Source organism: Salvelinus alpinus, chromosome 19 (assembly GCF_045679555.1).
Source record: "Salvelinus alpinus chromosome 19, SLU_Salpinus.1, whole genome shotgun sequence".
NCBI lineage: Eukaryota > Metazoa > Chordata > Actinopteri > Salmoniformes > Salmonidae > Salvelinus > Salvelinus alpinus.
The window spans coordinates 38,624,043-38,650,324 of record NC_092104.1 but is presented as its reverse complement, the minus strand read 5'-3'; the positions used below and the strand labels follow the sequence as shown (position 1 = coordinate 38,650,324).

Here is a 26,282-nt window from a genome sequence, read left to right as displayed (position 1 = left end):
TGTCATCATCAACGTTATACTGTATGTCTGTTCTAATAATGTCCATAATCTTATTTTGTTGTTGTTCAATTCATTTCTTGCATCTGTGCATATGAACAAATGAAATGGAATATTACAATACAATTGTTAGATTAAAAGAGACAGCTGCACACGCCCCCCCTCATCCCACCGAGTACCCCACAAAATAGAAACTACTGCGCAATGCGCATTATACTGGAAAACGATTCTACAAACCTCTGAAGAGTTCGTTTAGGTGAGAAAGACTCACGAGCCTTTGATTTTCTCATCTGCTTGTTCAGAAACATTTATTGTCATAGGAGACTGAAATGACACATTTAGTGCCATAGCCATCAGTCACACTCTTTAAATACGTCCATATGAAACTCTTGAAAATGAGGCAGTATATGCTGTTGTCCTTTTCTGGTCACAAGGGACTTCATCTACTTTCTGTTTCTAGGAGCTTTGCCAGGACATTTAGTTCAACACCGAGTTTGACTGGCTGCAGACTGCCCCCAACAACTGGCATTAACAGATACAATAAGATTGTTCTGCATGCCTAATTGAGCCTTGTCTTCTCTGACATCAGGGACATAGTACATGAGTGTGTCCTCACCCACCTTGTCTTGAGTACTTGGTCAGTGCATAAACCTGTCACCAAAACCAATTAGAATAATTTTAACTGGCAGATATGCTCAAAGCCAGCAGCAGCACTTGTGTGAGGTGAGAGATGAGTGTGAGAGCGCACATACAATCAAAGCAATATAAAAGGGAAGAACACATTGCACTAGTATAAATGTGCACACCAAATAGCTTAAAAAGGGAGACCAATAAAGATAAGTTAAACACATTAAACTATTTGATAAAAAAGCAGTCCTTACAGAATTATTTCTAAGCCTTCATTCTCAGGCTTCATTGATTTGTCATAATATAGGATATGGCCTCCACTAGGTGGGAGTCAAATAGCATGTTTCCTATCAAATCCAGTAATTGGATAAAACATTAATAAAATGTGCACTAATGAACACGACCAAGCCAATAGCACATTGAGACAGTTTACAACACGTCCAAAGTCACAGATGCATCGAACTGTTGCAGATGGAATTCTGGTACTAGAATCTTGTCAATCTTCTATGGCTGAAATGCAAGAAGTGAAAAAGTATGTTATACATTTGTGCAATTCTATAGACTATGGATGGACAAACAAATATAATCATCCCATGGTATTTAACACATTGTATGCATTATTTAGACGAAGTTGACGTGGGCTATTCAAACATTCACCCATACAGATCTAGACTAGACACACAACCCACAAAGAAATGTTCATAGGCGCACTACAACTTCCGCAAGAAGGCAAACAGAAACAGCATTGGATTGTGGGTAGTATCGTGTCATTTCCTGAATTAGTTTAGAAGTACAATTGTATGTCAAGTCGCATGAGTCCGCAGCTCGTGTATTTTTAGTCGACTCTTCCACTTGGAAGAACTACAGGTTGACTGCTTGAAAAGTTATTACCAGTAGCCAGCAATGAGTTTGAACGAGCATTCTTTGCAAGCTCTGTCTTGGAGAAAACTTTACTTGAGTCGAGCAAAGCTGAAGGCTACGAGCAGAACTTCAGCTCTCCTGTCGGGTTTCGCAATGGTGAGTACCAGGACCCAGTCATATGGGTTGGAGCGGATGACAACTTTGACAAAATGTAGTTATGACGCACTATTTCTTAAAACTACACCTACCGGTAGACTATCCTACCATCCCGGTCTCATAGACGACGTAACGTAGTAAAGTAAATTCTAGAAACTGAAATTAGTATGATTTGCAGCCTGGTCTCAGATTAGATGTAATATAGTCAAATAAATCAGAGACATTCAAAATAGTATGATATGTTACGTTTGGTATAGTTTTAAGACAGCTGGTTACCTAAGGCAAAAATGAAAGTAGGGTTGTTGGATGGGTGGGTGTATAACGCAAGTTTAAATCTTATTACGGACAACTTTAGCATTTTAGTCAATTAGGAACTTTTGAACTACTTACTACTTTGCAACTACTTAGCATGTTAACTTCTCTGGGATATGTGGGACGCTAACGTCCCACTTGGCCAAAAGCCAGTAAAAATGCAGAGCGCCAAATTCAAATAAACTACTATAAAAATCAAACCTTCATGAAATCACACATGAAAGACACCAAATTAAAGCTACACTGGTTGTGAATCCAGCCAACATGTCAGAATTCAAATAGGCTTTTCGGCGAAAGCAAACGATGCTATTATCTGAGGATAGCAACCCTGCACAAAACGCAGAAATAAAAATATAATCCATGCTTTACCTTTGATGAGCTTCTGTTGTTGGCACTCCAATATGTCCCATAAACATCACAAATGGTCCTTTTGTTCGATTAATTATGTCGATATATATCCAAAATGTCCATTTATTTGTCGCGTTTGATCCAGAAAAACACCGGTTCCAACTTGTGAAACTTGACTACAAAATATCTCAAAAGTTACCTGTAAACTTTGCCAAAACATTTCAAACTACTTTTGTAATACAACTTTAGGTATTTTTTAACGTAAATAATCGATAAAATTGAAGACGGGATGATCTGTGTTCATTACAGGATTAAAACAAACTGTAGCTAGCCTTCTGGTCATGCGCCTCTAACAAACAGGACACAACAAGTGACCCTGATTCAAAATGGCTGTACTTTTTCATTACACAAAGGAAAAACCCTCAACCAATTTCTAAAGACTGTTGACATCCAGTGGAAGCGGTAGGAACTGCAAGAAGGTCAATTAGAAATCTGTATTCCCAATGAAAATCCATTGAAAAGAGAGTGACCCCAAAAAAAAAAATCTGAATGGTTTGTCCTCGGGGTTTCGTCTGCTAAATAAGTTCTGTTATACTCACAGACATTATTCAAACAGAAAACACTCTGAAGTTTCTAAAACTATCCAAATATACTAACAATATGCATATCTTATCTTCTGGGGATGAGTAGCTGGCAGTTGAATTTGGGTATGCTTTTCATCCAAACGTGAAAATGCTGCCCCCTATCCTAGAGAAGTTAACTAACCCGTCCCCTAACCTTACCCTTTTAGCTAACCCTAACCCTTTAACCTAACGCCTAAACTTAACCCTAACCCCTAACTTAGCAAACATTAGCCACCTAACTAACATTAGCACCTATTCCAATTTGTTGTGGCTAACGTTAGGCAGGTGGCTAACGTTAGCATAACAAATTTGAATTCTTAACATATCATAAGTTTGCAATTGTAATTTGTATCATATCGTATGATGGACAGCCACAAATGAATACATACCATACTAATTGGAGCGTCCTCGATTTACGTTTACTATGTTATGTCTACCCCTGAGTCCAGGTTGCAGCATCCTACCAGTATTTGACTACAATGCTGGATAAACCAAGACTGTTTTGATTGAAAATAACTGGCAAACATATTTAACGATATGCATTAGGCCTACAATTAAATGTATTTCTGTATGAAACTGGTTACATTGCAATTTTGATGCATAGATTTGCATATGCATAGTTGAGTGCATTTAAATGTCTCTGCAAGTTAAACCACTATGCAAGGCCAGATGCAAATTAAGGATGGCATTAGTGAGTCATATCTAAAACTTAACCTACCACAAATAAACTGCAGCAAATCTGACAGTCACTCACCCACCAGAAAGTTGGACCCAGTACAGTTGTCAGCTGGTCACAAACGCTAGGCTACATCTTCCTGTACAGTCCTGCACCCAATAGAGGGTTGCTAGGTGATGTACGACGCCTCCTGGCGGCCATGTTTGGAAGACCACCGCATCAGTTCTTCTGACAATAACAGCTGAGTGGTTACCCCAAGCTGCATGATAACAGTGCCTAAAACTACTTCATTCATCACCATGGTACATTTTTGTGCAGTATTTGGCTGCTCTAACAAGGCTGGAAAGACGACGTGAAAAAATATTTTTACAGATCATGAAACACCAAGGAGATAAGACTCAAGAACTGTCAAAAAGCAAAGACCCCTTTTTCCCGTCAAGACCTGAACTCAGACAGCTGTTAGTACAGGAGCTGCTCTGATCATTTCATCATTGGAAGAAGCTAATCTCTGCTTCAGTTCCACAATGCCAAGGGGCCTTCGTAAATGCCCATAAGGCTAATGTCATCATACTGATGGTCCAGTGGTTCCCAACTCCAGTCCTCAAGTAACCCCAAAAGTACACCTTTTTATTGATGTCCTGAACAAGCACACCGGATTCAACTTGTCAACTAATCGTCAGGCCCTCAATGAGTTGAATCAAGTATGTTTGTCCGAATCAGGTATGTGTGCTGTTGGGTTGCACTCGAGGACTGGAGTTGGGAAACACTGCTGTAGGCCTATGGCTGCAATGACATAGCCATTATCATCAGCTGCAAAATGGGTTCACATGGCTGTCACTCTCTCTGGATATCAATCAAATAAAACTATTTGGGGCACTTACAACTGATCAAAAAGGTCATGTTCATTTGAGAATACAACACAGCAACAGACAAATCAGAGACAGATTCCCTTCCCCTCTTTATTGCAGGATTGTGATCTGTGATTAATCAACACTGACACTAGTTCATCTTGTATAATAGTTTTAAGTTAAATTTAAACACTTCACTTCGAAGAATCAATACTTTGACTATATGAAATAAAAAGTGTACAGGTAAGCTAACTCGTATGTAAAGGTTTAGACATTTTAGTAACAAGTACCTAGGCTATTATTATGAAAGCATAATTTCATCTTTACAAAAAAGTCAATACCAGAGGTAGCCAACCTCACACCACTGATCCCCAATCTACTTGGTGAGCAGACTTCTATTCCAGCCCAGCAATAGCGCACTTGATTATCAACTAATTTGTTTTGAGAAGTTGAATCAGGTGTATTAGTGCTGGGCTGGAATAGAAGGGTTGGCTGCTCCAATTGTAATAGGTTTATTCGTGTTTGACTTTTTTGAAACTATTTTTATTTACAACATTTACACACAACACATGGTATACAAGGATGTACCCTTATTCTCTTGGGACATTCATTGGGACCTCTTCATCTGCATACAGGGTTTCGCAGCTTACTTTATCTGACGACAGAAAACATCACAAAGAAACAGGCTTAATCATACTCAAATAAGACGGTACTGAATATTATGTTTCTATATCTCTCTTTCCTCATAGTTTCTCTCGCTAGGGACTGGAGCTGGAGAATCTTTTCATAATGTCCTCCTACAACAGTACATACCCTATCCAGAGTAGCCTATTCTATCCCTTTGACAACTGGTGCTGTTAATCCTTTCATCCTCTTCCATGCCATGGCTGTTAGCTAGCTAGCTACAAATGGCTTTCGAGTTTGTTTTTAATTTACAACGATGATGATGATGATGATGATAAATACAGTGTGTTCGGAAAGTATTCAGACCCCTTGACTTTTTCCACATTTTATTACGATACATCCTTATTCTAAAATTGATTCAATTGTTTTTTTCCCCCCTCAACAATCTACACACAATACCCCATAATGACAAAGCAAAAACTGGTTTTTAGAAATTTTTGCAAATTTATGAAGAAAAAAAAACGGAAATCTAATTTACATAAGTATTCAGACCCTTTAGTCCAGGGGTGGGCAACGTCAGTCCTCGAGGGCCTGATTGGTGTCACACTTTTTCTCCATCTCTAGCAAACGCAGCTGATTAATCAAATTGTATTCTAAAGTGAAGAGCATGATTAGGTGATTATTTGAGTCAGGTGTGTTAGCTGGGGCTGGAGCAAAACTGTGACACCAATCAGGCCCCCCGAGGACTGGAATTGCCCACCCCTTTTTTAGTCAGTGTTTTGTTGAAGCACCTTTGGAAGCGATTACCTTGGCACACCTGTATTTGGGGAGTTTCTCCCATTCTTCTCTGCAGATCCCCTCAAGCTCCCTCATGTTGGATGGGGAGCATCGCTGCACATCTATTTTCAGGTCTCTCCAGAGCTGTTTGATCATGTTCAAGTCCGGGCTCTGGCTGGGCCACTGAAGGACATTCAGAGACTTGTCCCGAAGCCACTTCTGCGTTGTCTTGGCTGTGTGCTTAGGGTCGCTGTTCTGTTGGAAGGTGAACCTTCACCCCAGTCTGAAGTCCTGAGCGTTCTGGAGCAGGTTTTCATCAAGAATTTCTCTGTACTTTGGTCCGTTCATCTTTCCCTCAATTCTGACTAATCTCCCAGTCCCTGCCTCTGAAAATCATCCCCACAGCATCCCCACAGCATGATGCTGCCACCACCATGCTTCACCGTAGGGATGGTGCCAGGTGTCCTCCAGATGTGAACGCTTGGCATCCAGGCCAAAGAGTTCAATCTTGGTTTCATCAGACCAGAGAATCTTGTTTCTCATGGTCTGAGAGTCTTTTTAGGTGCTTTTTGGCAAACTCCAAGTGGTCTGTAATGTGCCTTTTACTGAGGAGTGGCTTCTGTCTAGCCACTACCATAAAGGTCTGATTGGTGGAGTGCTGCAGGGATGGTTGTCCTTCTGGAAGATTCTACCATCTCCACAGAGGAACTCTGGAGCTCTGTCAGCGACCATCGGGTTCTTGGTCACCTCCCTGACCAAGGCCCTTCTCCCCCGATTGCTCGGTCTGGCCAGGCGGCCAACTCTAGTAAGAGTCTTGGTGGTTCCAAACTTCTTCCATTTTAAGAATGGAGGCCACTGTGTCCTTGGGGACCTTCAATGCTGCAGAAATGTTTTGGTACCTTTCCCCAGATCTGTGCCTCAACACAATCCTGTCTCGGAGCTCTACGGACAATTCCTTCGACCTCATGGCTTGGTTTTTGCTCTGACATGCACTGTCAACTGTGGGACCTTGTATAGACAGGGCAAACTACCTGCCCTGTATGACACCTACTGCACCCGATGTCACAGGAAGGTCAAAAACGACATCAACAACCTGAGCCACGGCCTGTTTACACCGCTATCTTCCAGAAGGCAAGGTCAGTACAGGTGCATCAAACCCGGGACTGAGAGACATAAGCTTTTTTTCTAATCTCAAGGTGACTGTTAAATGGCCATCACTAGCCGGCTACCACCCGGTTACGCAACCCTGGACCTTAGAGGCTGCTGCCCTATATACATAGACTTGGAATCACTGCTACTTTAATAATGGAACACTAGTCACTTTAATAATGTTTACATACTGCTTTACACATCTCACAACTAAATATACTGTATTCTACTGTATTTTAGTCAATGCCACTCTGTTGGAGCTAGGAACACAAGTATTTTGTTACACCCGCAATAACATCTGCTAAATTTGTGTATGTGACAAATAAAATGTGCTTTTATTTAATTTTGTGTTCCTTTCCAAATCATGGCCAATCAATTGACTTTACCGCAGGTGGACTCCAGTCAAGTTGTAGAAACATCTCAAGGATGATCAATTGAAACAGGATGCACCGGAGCTCAATTTCAAGTCTCATAAGCAAAGGGTCTGAATACTTACAGTACCAGTCAAAAGTTTGGACACACCTACTATTTTCTACATTGGAGAATAATAGTGAAGACATAACTATGAATTAACACATGGAATCATGTAGTAACCAAAAAAGGGTTAAACAAATCAAAATATATCAGTGATTCTTCAAAGTAGGCACACTTTGTCTTGATGACAGCTTTGCACACTCTTGGCATTCTCTCAACCAGCTTCATGAGGTAGTCACCCGGAATGCATTTCAATCAACAGGTGTGCCTTAAGTTAATTTGTGACCCGATTTCAGGAAACTAGGTGTATGTCGCAAGTCACGACTTCACAGGAGAGCTGTTTGAACGTAAATAATATTTTCTTATCAAAATGTGTTTTTTGGCAGAAATGCCTTATCGAACATGTGAACATTCAGGTGCCTTAACAATTTTTATGCCATCTGTAAATACAAATAAAGAAGTTAAATTACGATCCTAGTTGGTTTATGTTGCTACTGCTCTCAATAACATTGCTGCCCTGAATTTATCAGGCGCTATCGACAAAGGTCAGTGGGAAAAAGTTGTGATGGACTACTTTCTGGAGGACGATCGTGCCATGATGACTCTGAAAATGAATCAGACGACGAGGAAATCCCTGATTTTAGGTAAAAACATTTATTTGAAGAAGACATTGTAGAATCTTCTGATGACGGTGATGGGGAAGAAACGGCGATCAACAGTGTTTTTGTCACGGAAGAAGTTGACCAAGTTTTGAAATCCGTGGAACACAACGGGCCAAACAAGCTGTGCAAACTAAACAGAAACGACACAGGATGTCTTATTTAATGAAAGGGGTTGCAGTCTGCCATGAAGCTTTCATCCATGTATATGGGTAAGAATCTAGCTACAGTTTCAGCTATTATACATTTCTAATTTTGTCAGAAAGTTGTTTTTATTGCAAGTTAAGGCTTGCTGTTAGCTAGCCAGCTGGCTTTGATGGCTGATGTTAACGTTGAACCTAGTTTATTCGGGTAACTTTAGCTATGACAATCGGTTTGTATTGCTAGTAATGTTACTCTATGGATTGGGATTATAGTTACATTTTTAGCTAGCTAACATTAACTGGCTGGCTTGCTAGCTAATATTAATTTATGTGTATGAATTGTGTGTGTTTTCTCAGAATGCCATTTCGCATTGCTAGTTATAGCCTAATGTTAGCTAGCTAACATTGAACCTATTTGGTTAACATTAGGTAGCTATGACAATCTGTTTGTATTGCTAGTTAAAGCTTGCTGTTAGCTAGTTAGCTAATGTTAGATGGCTGGCTATCTAGCTAACATTACGTGTATGAACTGTGTGTAGTGATATCTCAGAATGCCATTTCGCATCTATTGTATAATAATGCTCAAATATATTTTGCTGGAATTTCTCTTTCAGCATAAGTAGAACACGACTGCCTCTCCTCCACCAGTCATACAAGGAGAATGGTCTAATGCCTCCCATCAAAAAGAGAGCTGGCCCAAGCAAGCAAAGGCAGCAGCGCAGTCATCAACTACATGCACCATTTCTTCACCAACTACAGAGTTGGGGAAACACGGGTGGACCTGAATTGTGATAACTGCAGTGGCCAAAACATGAACACATTTGTGCTCTGGTATTGTGCCTAGCAGACCATGCACGAACTCCATCACAGTCTGGACCTTCACTTCCTGATCACGGGCCACACCTAGTTTGCCCCCGACTGGTGCTTCGGCCTCATCAAGCAGGGCTTCAGAAAGACTAGAGTGAACACTTTGTCTGAGATTGCTGGTGTTGTGAAGGACAGCACTGTGACAGGGGTCAACATCCAACAGCTGGTTGGACTGGAGGACGGTACGGTGTTGGTGGAAAGCTATGTCTGGCAACAACACCTGACTCCGTACTTCAGGCCGCTGCCACAGATCAAGCAGTACCAGCACTTCAGGTGAATGTCATTTTCATTGTATTGCATGAGGTTGTTCTTCTTGGGAGGTGAATTGATGTTGTAAAGGGTTGTAATGTCTTCTGATTTTTTTTTTTGTATTCCCCGTTTTACAGCTTCGATGCTCTGGAGCCTGGTGTTGTCGCCAAGGAGCATTCAGACTGTCACGACCACGTTTCAACTGCTGCGCAACGCTGACATCCTTCCTCCCATAGGTCTGCCTGTACAAGCACCACCTGGACTGGACACAGCTAGACAAACTTATCTTTTTGAGAAGATCAGGGAGTTTTGTGACGAAGAGGCTATGGACATCACATGACCTTCACCAAAGTCAAGGGCAGAACAGAAACAGGCTCACATGACACTCTCCTAACACACACGCATACGTTGCTGCTATTTTTTTTATCCTGCTGCTCCACCACTTTACCCCTGATTGTATGCGTGTAACTACCTCGTCTTTCACTGATATCGTTATTGATATTGTTCTTGTACATACTGTATATTTTATTTTGACAATATCTATTTCTGATATTGCTACTATGCAAGTAACCATTTGGCTGTACCGTTTACACCTTCTGTTGAGACCCATCCACTTAGCAAGACTTTGATATTGATATACAGTTGAAGTCGGAAGTTTACATACACCTCAGCCAAATACGTTTAAACTCAGTTTTTCACAATTCCTGACATTTAATCCTAGTAAAAATTCCCTGTCTTAAGGATCACCACTTTATTTTAAGAATGTGAAATTTCAGAATAATTGGAGAGAATGCTTTATTTCAGCTTTTATTTCTTTCATCACATTCCCAGTGGGTCAGAAGTTTACATACACTCACTTAGTATTTGGTAGCATTGCCTTTAAATTATTTAACTTGGGTCAAACGTTTCGGGTAGCCTTCCACAAGCTTCCCACAATAAGTTGGGTGAATTTTGGCCCATTCCTCCTGACAGAGGTGGTGTAACTGAGTCAGCTTTGTAGGCCTCCTTGCTCGCACACACTTTTTCAGTTCTGCCCACAACTTTTCCATATGATTGAGGTAAGAGCTTTGTGATGGCCACTCAATACCTTGACTTTGTTGTCCTTAAGCCATTTTGCAAAAACTTTGGAAGTATGCTTGGGGTCATTGTCCATTTGGAAGACCCATTTGTGACCAAGCTTTAACTTCCTGACTGATGTCTTGAGATGTTGCTTCAATATATCCACATAATTTTCCTTTCCTCATGATGCCATCTATGTTGTGAAGCGTATCAGTCCCTCCTGCAGCAAAAGACCCCCACAACATGATTCTACCACCCCTGTGCTTCACGGTCGGGATGGTGTTCTTCAGCTTGCAAGCCTCCCCCTTTTTCCTCCAAACATAATGATGGTCATTATGGGCAAACAGTTCTTTTTTTGTTTCATCAGACCGGAGGACATTTCTCCAAAAAGTACGATGTTTGTCTCCATGTGCAGTTGCAAACCGTAGTCTGGCTTTTTTTATGGCGGTTTTGGAGCAGTGGCTTCTTCCTTGCTGAGCGGCCTTTCAGGTTATGTTGATATAGGACTCGTTTTACTGTGGATATAGATACTTTTGTACCTGTTTCCTCCAGCATCTTCACAGGGTCCTTTGCTGTTGTTCTGGGATTGATTTTCACTTTTCGCACAAAAGTACATTCATCTCTAAGAGACAGAACGCGTCTCCTTCCTGAGCGGTATGGCGGCTGCGTGGTCCCATGGTGTTTATACTTGCGTACTATTGTTTGTACAGATGAACGTGGTACCTTCAGGAGTTTGGAAATTTCTCCCAAGGATGAAGCAGACTTGTGGAGGTCTACATAAAAATAATTCTGAGGTCTTGGCTGATTTTCTTTTGATTTTCCCATGATGTCAAGCAAAGAGGCACTTGGTTTGAAGGTAGGCCTTGAAATACATCCACAGGTACACCGCCAATCGACTCAAATGATGTCAATTAGCCTAATAGAAGCTCCTAAAGCCATGACATAATTTTCTGAAATTTTCCAAGCAGGTTTAAAGGCACAGTCAACTTAGTACATGTAAACTTCTGACTCACTGGAATTGTGATACAGTGAATTATACGTGACATAATCTGTCTGTAAACAATTGTTGGAAAAATGTCTTGTCATGCACAAAGTAGATGTCTTAACCGACTTGCCAAAACTATAGTTTGTTAACAAGAAATTGGTGGTTCGGTTGAAAAACTAGTTTTAATGACTCCAACTTAAGTGTATGTAAACTTCCGACTTCAACTGTATATATAAAAATGAATATTGATATGTGGTCGTAACATTTTGTGACATACGGTCACATGATATCGTTGCGGTATCAAGTGTCCACCACACAAACATATGGCGCATGCATCTGTTTATGTACTGTACATGTGCACCTCACTCTGGTTTCAACTCAGTTTGCATGGCCTTAACTTATGTATGGAATACTATGTGATATGTGCAACAGTATAAAGTATGCTAATGTACTGGTGTGAAGGCATTTGGGCATACTTTAAAGTATTTTTTGAGGTTATCTGTACATTATTTATATTTTTGGAAAATTTTACTTCACTACATTCAGAAAGAAAATGTACTTTTTACTCCATACATTTTCTCTGACACCCAAAAGTACTTGTTACATTTTGACAGGAAAATTGTCCAATTCTCACACACTTAGAGAACATCCCTACTGCATCTGATCTGGCAGACTCACTAAACACATGCTTTGTTTGTAAATTTTGGAGTGTGCCCCTGGCTATCCTTCAATTTAAAAAAACGAAATAAATTGTGCCATACTCAAGTATGACAATTTTGTACTTTTCCACAACATGATGTGGCTGGGGGTTATAGCAATTATTTCACATGACCCATCAATTCAGACAAGTGTGTCTGGGTAAGCGTCATCTAATATTTAAAAGGGTCTAATATTTAAAAGCCTCCCTACCTCTGAGGAAGTACAGTTCCCGCTCAGCCCAGTCAAAACTGTTCGCTGCTCTGGCACCCCAATGGTGGAACAAACTCCCTCACGACGCCAGGTCAGCGGAGTCAATCACCACCTTCCGGAGACACCTGAAACCCCACCTCTTTAAGGAATACCTAGGATAGGATAAAGTAATCCTTCTAACCCCCTCCCCCCTTAAAAGAGTTAGATGCACTATTGTAAAGTGGTTGTTCCACTGGATATCATAAGGTGAATGCACCAATTTGTGGGTCGCTCTGGATAAGAGCGTCTGCTAAATGACTTAAATGTAAATGTAAATGTATTTATAAACTATTTTTATCTGGACACTTTCTGTTTACCTGGAATTTTTTCTTGTAGGCTACCACCATTTTTAGTCTTAATCTTTACTACACTACTCACTGTTTAGTGCATGACCTCATGTGAATCCTTAAAGAGATGGGTGGGGCTTGCTTAAGAGGGTGTGAACAATGCTGAATGGGCGTAGACAAAGGAGAGCTCTCCAGTAGGTACCAAAACATTCAAGGGCCCTTTTCTCAAAAGTGAGTTTACAAATGTATCAACTTTAAAAGCAAAATTACTTTCCCATTGTTCCAAAATGCATGCTGTGTATAATATACCATTTTGTAGCTCTGAGTCTACTTTTATCCAAACATCAAATTTTGCTACGTAAGACCGAAACCAGGTGGTGAGTCACATTTGTGGAATTTCTTTCCTTAATGCATTTCAGTCAATCGGTTGTGTAGGGGAGGTATACAGAAGATAGCCCTATTTGGTAAAAGACCAAGTCCATATTATGGCAAGAACAGCTCAAATAAGCAAAGAGACAACAGTCCATTACTTTAAGACATGAAGGTCAGTCAATCCGGAAAATTTCAAAAACTTTGAAAGTTTCTTCAAGTGCAGTCGCAAAACCAGTCAAGCGCTATGATGAAACTGGCTCTCATGAGGACCTCGACAGGAAAGGAAGACCCAGTTACCTCTGCTGCAGCCCAAATAAATGCTTCAGAGTTAAATAACAGACACATCTCAACATCAACTGTTCAGAGGAGACTGCGTGAAGCAGGCCTTAATGGTCGAATTGCTACTACTAAAGGACATCAATAATAAGAAGAGACTTGCTTGGGCCAAGAACACAAGCAATGGACATTTAGAATGGTGAAAATCTGTCCTTTGGTCTGATGAGTCCAAATTTTAGATTTTTGATTCCAACCGCCGTGTCTTTGTGAGACGCAGAGTAGGTGAGTTGATGATCTCCACGTGTGGTTCCCACTTGAAGCTTTGCTGGTGACACTGCCTGTGATTTATTTAGAATTCAAGGCACACTTAACCACCATGGCTACCACAACATTCTGCAGCGATATGCCATCCCATCTGGTTTGCGTTTAGTGGGACAATAATTTGTTTTTCAACAGGACAATGACCCAGGTTCTATTTGACCTAGAAGGAGAGTGATTGAGTGCTGCATCAGATGACCTGGCCTCCACAATCACCCGACCTCAACCCAATTGAGTGGGTTTGGGATGAGTTGGACCGCGGGGTGAAGGAAAAGCAGCCAACAAGTCCTCAGCATATGTGGGAACTCCTTCAAGACTGTTGAAAAAGCATTGGTTGAGCTGGTTGAGAGAATGCCAAGAGTGTGCAAAGCTGTCATCAAGGCAAAGGTTGGCTACAAGACAGCTAGCTAGCTAATACGAAATTAGCTAGCTGAGTGGTGATATTTAATTCACTTAGCTAGCTAGCTATTCAGTATGATAAGTTAACTAGCTAATAATACAGTACATCATTTTTATAATTTTCGAAATATATTTACTAACTTGAATAGGTTCTTCCACTGCCTCTGTATTCTGGGTGCTTAGAAAAAAAACGAAATAATGGGAAATCTTCCTGAGTTGTTTTTCAGTGGTAGCGAAACACAGCCAGCCATGTGGACAATTGGGGGACACAGGGCAAAAGTTCCACCAGACTGACTGGTCTTCCAACATGGCGCCCGGTGTGGTTGCTAGGTGATTTGTAACACAACTGCAACCCCTCATATAGAGAAAAAACATGGAATTGTCACATGCAGTTGTTGAGATTTAAATTACATCATTGTCTTTGTTCAGATTGTTCTGATTCCTCATCCTGTTTGCACGTTGCTCTTTCAGTCAAGCTGTAACTGTGTGAAATCGTGTGTCTTTCAGGTGGCTATGGTGGAGGTGCAGCTGGAAGAAGATCATGTGTATCCCAAAGGGCTGCTGATAGCCTTCAGCGCCTGCACCACTGTCCTTGTGGCAGTGCACCTTTTCGCCCTGATGATCAGCACCTGCATCCTGCCAAACCTGGAGGCCGTCAGCAACGTTCACAACTTGAACTCGATCAACGAGTCGCCCCATGAGCGCATGCACTGCTACATTGAGCTGGCCTGGGCCTTCTCCACTGTCATCGGCACCCTTCTCTTCCTGGCTGAGGTGGTTCTGCTGTGCTGGGTCAAGTTCCTGCCCCTCAGTCCCTCAACCGTTAAAAATAGCACCGACAATTATGGAAGGGAGGCAGCCATTGTCTCCACCTCCATTATGGTGCCGTTTGGACTGGTTTTTATTGTGTTCGCTGTGCACTTCTACCGCTCTCTGGTCAGTCACAAAACTGACCGTCAGTTTCAGGAGCTGGAGGAGCTGTCCAATATCACCCGGCTGCAGAACCAGCTGGACTACAGGGCAGAGACAACCAGTCTGCAGCCCTCCTCCGCCGACTTCCCCTAACGGGAGCACACACAAGTAGGGAGTTGGAGCAGTACACAGCTGTAAGAAATGTATTATTGACTCGTTTTTTTTGTATCTTTGCATGAGCACCATGAAAGGATACTTTATATAGTAATATCATATTTCTTCAGATGTTTTGTATTGGGATTTGGACTCTGCTCTAGGCTTTTTTCTACTTGTGTAAATAGTTGGGGAGAGGTCAGAAGAATTTGCTTTGTATTGTTCACTAGTTTGGACTCAAGCCACTTTTTTTATTATTTTGCTGCATGTCTATTGTCTTCCTTATTGCTTCAGAAACAGATCTGAATAGCTGAATGTGAGTGAGCATCTGTGTGAAATTGGTTTTTAAATGTTTTGTACATCTTCATTACATAGATGATATTTGTAGTTATGTCACATACACAACTACACTAAGTTCTGTCTATGGTGGCTGTGGAACACAAAGTGTGGGATGAACATACTGTAAGATAACATTTTGTGAAGTAGTTCGATTTTAATTTAACAAAATGATAACCGGCCAATTTCCATGAAAGGAAAACTGGTCAGGAGAGCATAATATGTAATAACTGCTGTAATAGTGCTGGTGCAAGGGAAGAGCAGAATTTAGATTTTTAGTCAGTCTGGAATATATATTTTAATATTTTAAAGTCAGTACAATTGATCAGATTTGCTCTGATGGTCATTTGATGAGTTAATGTATTTTAAGCACGCTACTGTTACATGATAGACAAATACAAGTGTGGAATTTGAAATGTACACTACCGTTCAAAAGTTTGGGGTCATTTAGAAATGTCCTTATTTTTGAAAGAAAAGCTAATTTTTTGTCCATTTAAAATAACATCAAATTGATCAGAAATGACTTGGAAACGTCAGATTTTTTATGGAATATCTGCCCATTATCAGCAACCATCACTCCTGTGCTCCAATGGCACGTTGTGTTAGCTAATCCAAGTTTATCATTTTAAAAGGCTAATTGATCATTAGAAAACCCTTTTGCAATTATGTTAGCACAGCTGAAAACTGTTGTGCTAATTAAAGAAGCAATAAAACTGCCCTTTAGACTAGTTGAGTATCTGGAGCATCAGCATTTGTGGGTTCGATTACAGGCTCAAGATGGCTAGAAACAAAGAACTTTCTTCTGAAACTCGTAAGGCTATTCCATGTGAGAAATTGCCAAGGAACTGAAGATCTTGTACAATGCTGTTTACTACTCCCTTCACAGAACAGCGCAAACTGTCTCTAACCAGAATAGAAAGAAGAGGAGGCCCCGGTGCACAACTGAGCAAGAGGACAAGTACATTAGAGTGTCTAGTTTGAGAAACAGATGCCTCAAGTCCTCAACTGGCAGCTTCATTAAATAGTACCCGCAAAACACCAGTCTCAGCGTCAACTGTGAAGAGGCGACTCCGGGATGCTGGCCTACACTACACTGTATTTCTGATCTTTTTAATGTTATTTTAACAGACCAAAAATTTGCTTTTCTTTCAAAAACAAGGACATTTCTAAGTAACCTTAAACTTTTGAACGGTAGTGTATTTGTTTATCCTTTTCCTCGACATTATGTAATTATTAGACTGGTTGGGATATGGTTCCCAATTCCTCATGTCAGGTTGAAATACCATCTTCAATGTGAAGTACTTTTCTTAAAGATATTGTAAAGCTCTGTTTGTTTTGCATTTATGACAAATCACAAGTAGCTTCTAGAGAAAATACTTCAAACTAGAGGTCAAATTAATAAATGCATTTTTATGGAGGCAAAATATTCAGATCTTTGTCTTCGACCTTTTAATGTGATCCAAGTGCACATATTTACTTTCATCAAATAACGGCACGTGATCTTGTTTTTATTATTTATGAGTCAATTGTGAATAAGTGTTCTCTATTTCATATGGTTCACCAACCAAAGGACATCCAGCCAACTTGACACAACTGTGGGAAATATTGGAGTCAACCCGGAACGCTTTCAACACCTTGTAGAGTCCATGCCCCGACAAATTGAGGCTGTTCTGAGGGCAAACGGGGGGGTGCTATTCAATATTAGGAAGGTGTCCTTAATATTTTGTACTCAGTGTATACTGTATGATGATTGTAACATCCCCCTTAAATGCCATTTGAGGTCAAGATTTGTAAGAGGTCTTTGAGTGCCTGGGGCTTATGAAACCCCACACAGTTATGTTTACCATATGAATACACTGCATTGTCTGGTGCCAAATCATTGTCTTATACTGTAAATCTGTTACATTGTGGTGAGACTCCAAAGGGCAGAGGATTGGAATGACCTCTTTATTAGACAATCATTATACATTTTGTATATTTGATTACGTTATGCATAACAACCCTATGCCTACTGAAAATCCATCTTATGTTGCTTCATTTATTCATATTAAAGTTTTTAAAAATACTTATGAGATGTACTTTGAATTACTGTTTGAGTCAACCTTCTTTTGAATGAAAAATATTGGATGCATCAATATGGAAAACAATGGAACCTTCAATTATTTGCAATGTCCTGCTCATGTATGCTCAAATTGACCCAATTTCCTCATTTGTGGGTCTATAACTTTGAGGGCATTGTCCGTTTCTTTTAAAGAAATACATTTTGAAGATATGTCAAGAAATAGCAGGAAGGAAAACCACACAAAGGAAGTGGGTTAGCAGAGGGGAAAATGCAGTGGACAGGCAGCATCAAAAGTGTAAGAGGACTTGTCGTAGGGAGGAGTCATCTGTGTTTTCCCTGAGAGTATAGGGCTAGAGCACTGTCTATCAGGAGCTCACGGTGGTGGATAGCATTATCTCTTGGATCACAGAAAGGCACAGAATCTTTTCCATTTTGTCTTCCTTGTTACTGCAATGGCTCGTTTGATAGCCTCTCTGAATATGTCCTCCACATTCTCCTTGTATTTGGCTGAACACTCCAAGTAGAGGTCAGCATTGATCTTCCTTTTGGTCTCTTCACCCTGCTCAGATGGAGGGAAGAAAAATAAGTGATATTTTTAATTGAGAGAGGCCAACAAAACATTACATGACTATTCTGAGCTAACTCTTCCTGTTGAGTTTTTCATCTGATTTCAAATGGAAAATATTGCATGACATAAAGGTTCCCTGCCTGACACGAACTAGCCAAAAATAAAATGTCAGATAAATATATTTAGTCCAGGAGAAAGGGTGATTCAGAATTTTGATTATCACTCACAGATTTGGGGTGAGTGGGGATTTGCATTGTCATTAACATCATCCCATTACTGCTATTGATCTTTTGAAGGTGTTTTTGATTCAACCCTTCTGCTCAAAGTCTACCTTTCCCAACAAACCACTTGTATTGCATTTTCAATAAACCCAATACTAATGACATATGTAAATTGTACGGCAGATATAGACATTGAATATACTGTATAAATTATACATAAGGCTATGTAGGAGATCTACCTGGATGTATGTGATGGGGTTCTCGCCTGAAGACCACAGTTTATTTTCCAAGACCTTGTCTTTCCGCAGGTCTGTTTTGCATCCTACCAGGATAATGGGCACGCCACGGCAGAAGTGATGCACCTCGGGGAACCACTGAAAGATATGCTAAACAGAGTTAGATATTCAAAACATTCTATGTCATGCAGTGAAAATACATGTATAGTCAGTGGGATCTTTGTACAGTCCATAGAATAATCCCTGTGAGGGTGACTGCATCTACTTCAAATACATGTATAGTCAGTGGGATCTTTGTACAGTCCATAGAATAATCCCTGTGAGGGTGACTGCATCTACTTCAAATACATGTATAGTCAGTGGGATCTTTGTACAGTCCATAGAATAATCCCTGTGAGGGTGACTGTATCTACTTCAAATACATGTCTGATTGTCAGCTGACATTGTCACCTATCTTCAGGTACATTAATTATGTTGTAGATGTCATGAAATTTATGGCACTGTATGTTCATGTTTCTTCCTCCTGTGGACTGAAACAGACAGATGAGTAGTAAAGTATGAAGAGAAGTGAGTGCAGTACCTTGATTAGCAAATTGTCATAACTTGAGGGGCAAGTGACATCATAGCAGATCAATATCAGGTTGGCACTCTGATAGGACAGAGGGCGTAATCGGTCGTAGTCCTCTTGACCTGGAATACACAGAAATAGATGTGTATTATTAATGTCATGAAAATCGCATAGCAAAAAAAATAAAAACTCAAGACTAGTTGGCTACTTAAATCAATGCCAGCCTTATCTGTTATTCCTTTATCTTTATTTAAAATCTACTATGACTCAGTCACCCTCACTTAAAGTACAGTACATTATTATGATTCTTTAACAACCAGAGGGTGTCTGTTATTGCATTTCTAAGATACTGTAGATCTGACTACTTATGAGCACAACACGCCCACTAAAAACTCAGGATACCTGTTCAGCCAAGTGTTAGTGCACTGGTGCTCTCAAAAGCATGGATATGTAAGACCTAACCTGCAGTATCGTAGATGTTCAGACGAAACTCAGCGCCTCTGTACCTCACGTTGGCGACACATTTTTCGAACACAGATGGAACATATTTCTGAAAGATATAGACAAATTGAGTTAAGGCCAGTTATTTCAGAGATGGTAGCTAAAAAGGTTGAAGTTAACTTTGCTCTTTTTGTCATCTCATGTGCATATATAAAATTGTGTTGTCACTTACATTCCTCACAGTAATTTGTCTACATGCAGAGTAATAATAGTACCTGAATAAATAATGTAAATAGATACCCTTTTCCCTGAAAAGTGTAATAAGAGAAGAGAAGCAGCCAGCTTTGTCAGTTGTCTTACCTCTGGAAAGTCTCCTTTAGTGCAAACCTGGAGTAGAGAGGTTTTCCCACATCCACCATCACCTACTATCACAACCTTAAATTCCTCTCGCGTCCTGGTATGCCCACTGCTCCCCCCGGACATCTTCTCTGAGAAGCTAGATGAAAATGTGGCAAAAAAGCCTCCACTTGTTGAAGGAGATAATGGAGGCAGACACTTGAGAACAATAAATGGCAGAAAAACCTGAGTAAGAAAACTAGCTTAACCTAGTGAGTTAATAGCACTGGACTACCGGTCCATTGTCACCTTCTACCAGTGGTTTTAAGGAGGCTCCTCTTGATTGAGTACCTACCCCTCCTATGAAAGAAACCCCCCTTCTTTCCATTCCTGAATGGACACATTACCAACGCCTCATCAAGGAACACAAAAGCCAGAAAAGATTTAATCAAAAGGAAGATTAACCTATCTACCTGACAATCTCTTGTTCATTAGCTGCAGAACTAAATCAACTGTTAGCAGGAGAGTGAACAAATGGAAACACTTAATCTATGTCCTGGAAACCAGCCAAGTAGCATTATGGCTATATGGTAGAATTGGCACTGTTCCTCCCTTTCAAAACAGATTGAAATCATATGTCACCTAGTGGATCAAATGTTAAGGGATGATGTACATTATTCAGATAGTAGATCCTTTATGTGCTAATGTCTAATGCATAGTGTACTTGTTTGTAGAATCCAATAATTTCTATCTTATATAAAATTGAATAAAAAAAAACCAGTGATCCCACCTCACTGTAAGATGTTTGTTTTCATTTTGCCACCTGATGAATGACCACACGGAGCGCCAATTCTAGGACCAAAAGGGTTCTTAACAGCTTCTACCCCCAAGCCTTAAGACTGCTGAACAATTAATCAAATTGACCCCCCTATTTAGCTCGTCCTCCCTGCAAACAATAATGAATCATTAAGATGTCCCCGGGACGTCACTAAATGGTCACCCAAAGTCATCAGGATGTTGTGTCCCCTGGAGTTTTTGTCTAGTTCCCGGTTTGTCTTGGGGAGGTTTTTAGAACATTCTTGGGATGTTGTGTCATAACCCCCTGGAGGTTTTTGTCCTAGTTCCCGGTTTGTCCCAGGGACGTCCCCTGATGGTTGCAAAGAAACGTTCTCCCCCCAACAAAAAAAAAGTTTTGCCCAGGGCACGCACATCCTAGTTTCATTAGACATCACCCCTCGTTACTGTCACCAAGTCTATCAAGGCCCTGATTGGTGAACCACTGATCCAGCTTTTAACATAGTGTTTTCAGCTTACATATTTGACACACACATTGTGTATGTTTACATGTCCTTGCCTGGGATTCAACCTCACAACCTCTTGGTTCACAGCATGTCAATCTTCCTGCTACACCACCATGTCTGTATCATTGACTGATTTCATCTGTAGGCATTTTCCTATACTTTGCACTTCAAAGTACATCTCAGCTCTTAAAATACACTGAATAAAAACGAATATATCTATCAGACATAGGGATTCAGGAGTAACATTAAAAGAGAATAATATGCCCCACCAACATTAAACAACTATGCTGAAAACTCTAACTGAAATGCAGTGGTGGAAAAAGTACCCAATTGTCATATTTGAGTAAAAGAAAATTACTCAAGTAAAAGTGAAAGTCACCCAGTAATATACTACTTGAGTAAAAGTCTAAGTATTTGGTTTTAAATATACTTAAGTATCAAAAGTAAATGTAATAGCTAAAATATACTTAAGTATTTCAAGTAAAAGTAAAAATAATTTAAAATTCTCTATATTAAGCAAACCAGATGGCACCATTTTCTATTTATGGATAGCCAAGGGCACACTCCAACATAATTTACAAACAAAGCATGTGTTTAGTGAATCCACCAGATCAGAGGCAATAGGGATGACCAGGGATGTTCTCTTGATAAGTACATGAATTTGACCATTTTCCTGTCCTGCTAGCCATTCAAAATGTAACGAGTACTTTTGGGTGTCAGGGAAAATGTATGGAGTAAAAAGTACACTGTTTTCTTTCAGAATGTAGTGAAGTACAGAACCCCAAAAAACTGCATAAGTAGTACTTTAAAGTATTTGTCCTGAAGTACTTTACACCACTGCTGAAATAAGTAAATTAAATCAATGAGATAAGTGTCAGATTAACAGATAACTAAAATACACACGTATGTGGACACCCCTTATATTTGTGGATTTGGCTATTTCAGCAACATCGTTGCTTACAGGTGTATAAAATCGAGCACACCGCCATGAATCTCCATAGACAAACATTGGCAGTAGAATGGCCTTACTGAAGAGCTTAGTGACTTTCAACGTGGCACCGTCATAGGATGCCACCTTTCCAACAGTTCGTTAAATTTCTGCCCTGTGAAGTGGAAACTTCTAGAAGCAACAACGGCTCAGCCACGAAGTGGTAGGCTACACAACACTCACAACCAAGTTCCAAACTGCCTCTAGAAGCAACATCAGCACAATAACTGTTCATCGGGAGCTTTATGAAATGGTTTTCCATGGCCGAGCAGCCTAAGATCACCATGCACAATGCCAAGCTTTGACTGGAGTGGTATAAAGCTCACCACCATTGGACTCTGGAGCAGTGGAAACCCGTTCTCTGGAGTGATGAATCACGCTTCACCATCTGGCAGTCCGACGGACGAATTTGGGTTTGGCGGATGCCAAGAGAATGCTACCTGCTCGAATGCATAGTGCCTACTGTAAAGTTTGGTGGAGGAGGAATAATGGTCTGGGGCTGTTTTTCATGGTTCGGGCTAGACCCCTTAGTTCCAGTGAAGACAAATCTTAACGCTACAGCATACAGTTACATTCTTAACAATTCTGTGCTTCTAACTTTGTGGCAACAGTTTGGGGAAGGCCGTTTTCCTATTTCAGCATGACAATGAACAAAGCGAGGAATACAGAAATGGTTTGTCAAGATCGGTGTGGAAGAACTTGACTGCAATGCACAGAGCCCTGACCTCAACTCCATCGAACAAGTTTGGGATAAATATGAACGCGAGCCAGGCCTAATCACCCAACATCAGACCTCACTAATGCTCTTGTGGCTGAATGGAAGTGAGTCCCCGCAGCAATGTTCCAACATGTAGTGGAAAGCCTTCCCAGAAGAGTGGAGGGTGTTATATGTTATAGCAGCAAAGGGGGGGGACCAACTCCATATGCCAATGATTTTGGAATGAGATGTTCGACAAGCAGGTTTCCACATACCTTTGGTCATGTAGTGTAACAAAAGAGTGCAAGCTGCAAAGCTAAGTGCAGAGAGGTATTATAGGTAATGAATGTGTAGGAGACTTCTGAAATTCTACAGACTTTGTGGCACAGAACTACGAAAAGCATAACCCAAATCCACAGGTTGTGAGTTCAAATCCCAGGTGTGGTCATATTGAAAAATCAGTACTAAGTGATCATGTATTCATACTGTCATTGATGAAAGGTTTCTACACTATTTTAGCTGAACAGCGTACCACTTACGTTAAACCCCCCATACCATTTCATTACTTATAATGGTAGGGGACACCTAGGACCATCACATGACAACAACCTCCAGGGGAACATTACACAACGTCCCAAGAACGTCCTAAAAACATCCTTGGGGACGTCACTGTGACAAACCGTGAACTACACAAAACCTCGAGGTGACCATGACAAAGTCCCAAGACCGTTTAGGTGACCTCCAAGGGACCATTAAACAACATCCTAAAAACGTCCTCTAGTCGTCCCCGGGACAAACCAGGAACGAGACAAAACCTCCAGGGGACCATGACACAACATCACAAGAATGTTCAGGGGACAAAGTGGGTACTATAAAAAGGTCTCCCAGAGAACGTTCCCTTCGGACCATCACATGACTTCCTACTAGTAAAATGAAAGTCTTGAGAACATCCTGACATGGTCCTCAGTGACGTCCTGGTAACTTACAGTGAACGTTCCCTTGGGACCATCACGCGACGTCCTAAGGACTAGTAAAATGAAAGTCCCGAGAACATCCTTTAAAAAGGTCATGACAGGGTCCTCAGTGACATCCTGGTAATTTACAGGGAACTGCACTAAGGTGCCCCAGAAAACATTCCCTTGGGATCATTACGCAACGTTCTTAGAATGTTCTCAGAACGTCAGTGGGATAACTTCGCGTCAAAACCTTTAAGGGACCTAATGGGAACATCACCGAATGTCCTCAGGACATCCCCTGTTTTCTGGGATGTTGGCAATAGAACCAGCTTTCAAACTATGCCCACCTGATCCAGATTGCCATTTCTAAATGGCCCTGTTTTTTCAACAATAATTGTGTAAAGGCGGGGATGCAGAGCTGTGTTTAAAGAAAAGTGTTTTCTTTAGTTCCTCAACGGCACATCTAGGAGAGCTCAGAAAACCACCTAATAGTTGAAGACGCTTCTTTGAGTCATAAAAGTGCATTGAACTTATTTAGGAACTGTGCACACTTTGAAGAGGTGAGGACCTCACTGAAACATTTTGTGTCTCATGTTGCACTTATTCCCTATTTTCCAAGAATATTCTTATCCCCTATTTTCCAAGAATATTCTTATCATGTTACAGAATATATCCAGAATATTTAAAGACTTTGTAAATCAACAAATGTGGCAAAAAGTACAGTACATTTCAAATGCACATAAAATCAACAGTGTAATGTTTGGATTCAGGTGAACTGTTGTGTACTGAACTTGTCTAATAAGTTTACCATAATCTTCAAACTTATTTTTCAATTGCTACCATGCTTATGCGTTTCATATTTATTTCTGTAAGAAACATTTCAATTTAGCCCTATCCATATAGGCTAATTCCCATGAGTATAAGGGGTTATTAAATATTCCTTCGTAGACAAAATGGAATTAAAGCCAGACTAAGTCAGTGGCACAGATGGAAGCAGAAGATACATTACATAGCCCACCAATGTTGATATTTGGTAGTGTTGACAACCAAATCCAAAATTAAATCAAATGTTATTTGTCACATGCTTCGTAAACAGGTGTAGACAACAGGGGAATCCTTACTTGGCCCTACCCAACATTACAGAGAGAGAGAAAAAAAGAGAACTAAGAGAAAAATAATAACTGAAGGAATAAATACACAATGAGTAATGATAACTTGTTTATACACGGGTTAGCAGTACCAAGTCGATGTGCAGGGGTACGAGGTAATTGAGGTAAATACAGTGCCTTCAGAAAGTATTCTTACCCCTTGACTTCAGTGGAGGCTGCTGAGGGGAGAACGGCTCATAATAAAATGCTGGAACGGAGCGAATGGAATGTATTTGATACCTGTCACATGTGCTCCCTCTCCGGCCTCTATGTCACCAGGCTGCTCGTTATGGCCCACACCTGTCATCATCGTTACGCGCACCTGCGCGTCATCATCACCATCTATCACTCCAGTGCTTAATTGCTAAATTGTAATTACTTCGCCACTACGTTATTGCCTTACCTCCCTAATCTTACCTCATTTGCACACACTGTATATAGACTTTTCTATTGTGTTATTGACTGTACATGTCTTTATTCCATGTGTAACTCTGTGTTGTTGTTTGTGTCGCACTGCTTTGCTTTATCTTGGCCAGGTCGCAGTTGTAAATGAGAACTTGTTCTCAACTGGCCTACCTGGTTAAATAAAGGTGGGGGAAAAAAGAAAAAAAAATCAGACTCACCTGGACTCCATCACTTCCCTGATTACCTTCCCTATATATATCACTCCCTTTGGTTCCTTCCCCAGGTGTCATTGTTTCTGTTCCAGTGTCATGTCTGTGCGTTGTTTGTGTTTCTTGTTTTGTATTTAATTTATTAAAACACTCACTCCCTGAACTATCTTCCAGACTCTTAGCGCACTTGTTACAATACCATTCCGCTTCAGCCACTACCATGAGCCCATCCTCCCCAATTAAGGTGCCACCAACCTCCTGTGCTTGACTTACTCCACATTTTGTTGTGTTACAGCCTGAATTTAAAATGGGAGACATTTTTCTCACCCATGTACACTCCATAGCCCATAATGACAAAGTGAACATTTGTTGTTAGAAATGTTGGAAAATGTATTGAAAATGAAATACAGAAAGATCTCATTTACATAAATATTCACACTCCCAATACTTTGTAGAAACACTTTTTTGGCAGCGAATACAGCTGTGAGTCTTTCTGGGTAAGTCTCTAAAAGCTTTCCACACCTGGATTGTGCAACGCTTGCCAATCAAATTGATTGTTGATCGTTTCTAGACAACTGTTTTCAGGTCTTGCCATAGATTTACAAGTAGATTTAAATCAAAACTGTAACTCGGCAACTCAGGAACATTCACTGTCTTCTTGGTAAGCATCTCCAGTGTAGATTTGGCCTTGTGTTTTAGATTATTGTTCTG

General features: G+C 40.6%; 2 protein-coding genes and 1 long non-coding RNA gene across 5 annotated transcripts; 2 read left to right on the top strand and 1 right to left on the bottom strand.

Moving 5' to 3' along the window:
• Positions 1-1,288: 1,288 nt before the first annotated feature.
• LOC139545516 (calcium release-activated calcium channel protein 1-like) lies at positions 1,289-17,500 on the top strand. Its single transcript, XM_071353392.1, has 2 exons — positions 1,289-1,641; positions 14,542-17,500. The coding sequence occupies exons 1-2, from the start codon at positions 1,528-1,530 to the stop codon at positions 15,097-15,099; spliced, it is 672 nt and encodes a 223-aa protein (XP_071209493.1). The 5' UTR covers positions 1,289-1,527; the 3' UTR covers positions 15,100-17,500.
• On the top strand, positions 1,648-12,685 carry LOC139545519 (uncharacterized). 2 transcript variants are annotated; one of them, XR_011669081.1, is made up of 3 exons: positions 1,648-8,343; positions 8,889-9,414; positions 9,528-12,685. It is a non-coding gene; the product is annotated as an uncharacterized lncRNA (long non-coding RNA). The 2 variants fall into 2 exon arrangements; XR_011669080.1 differs by having other exon boundaries at positions 1,648-9,414.
• On the bottom strand, positions 17,369-25,429 carry LOC139545518 (rho-related GTP-binding protein RhoF-like). 2 transcript variants are annotated; one of them, XM_071353393.1, is made up of 6 exons: positions 25,115-25,429; positions 19,892-20,027; positions 19,553-19,640; positions 19,103-19,212; positions 18,526-18,660; positions 17,369-18,059 (listed from the first exon to the last, which is right to left on the bottom strand). In XM_071353393.1, exons 2-6 carry the CDS (start codon positions 20,012-20,014, stop codon positions 17,901-17,903), a joined length of 615 nt encoding a protein of 204 aa, XP_071209494.1. In that variant the 5' UTR covers positions 20,015-20,027; positions 25,115-25,429; the 3' UTR covers positions 17,369-17,900. The 2 variants fall into 2 exon arrangements, with proteins under 2 accessions (XP_071209494.1, XP_071209495.1); XM_071353394.1 differs by having other exon boundaries at positions 17,369-18,056; positions 25,115-25,417.
• Between the last annotated feature and the right edge of the window lie 853 nt (positions 25,430-26,282).

Bases quoted from the DNA above. Each gene is read 5' to 3' on its own strand.
- LOC139545516 (XM_071353392.1), top strand. From the start codon at position 1,528: ATGAGTTTGAACGAGCATTCTTTGCAAGCTCTGTCTTGGAGAAAACTT. The intron at 1,642-14,541 runs GTGAGTACCAGG...TGTGTCTTTCAG, and splicing joins TCCTGTCGGGTTTCGCAATG to GTGGCTATGGTGGAGGTGCA.
- LOC139545518 (XM_071353393.1), bottom strand. From the start codon at position 20,014: ATGTCCGGGGGGAGCAGTGGGCATACCAGGACGCGAGAGGAATTTAAG. The intron at 19,641-19,891 runs GTAAGACAACTG...TATATCTTTCAG, and splicing joins CTAAAGGAGACTTTCCAGAG to AAATATGTTCCATCTGTGTT. The intron at 19,213-19,552 runs GTTAGGTCTTAC...TGTGTATTCCAG, and splicing joins GAACATCTACGATACTGCAG to GTCAAGAGGACTACGACCGA.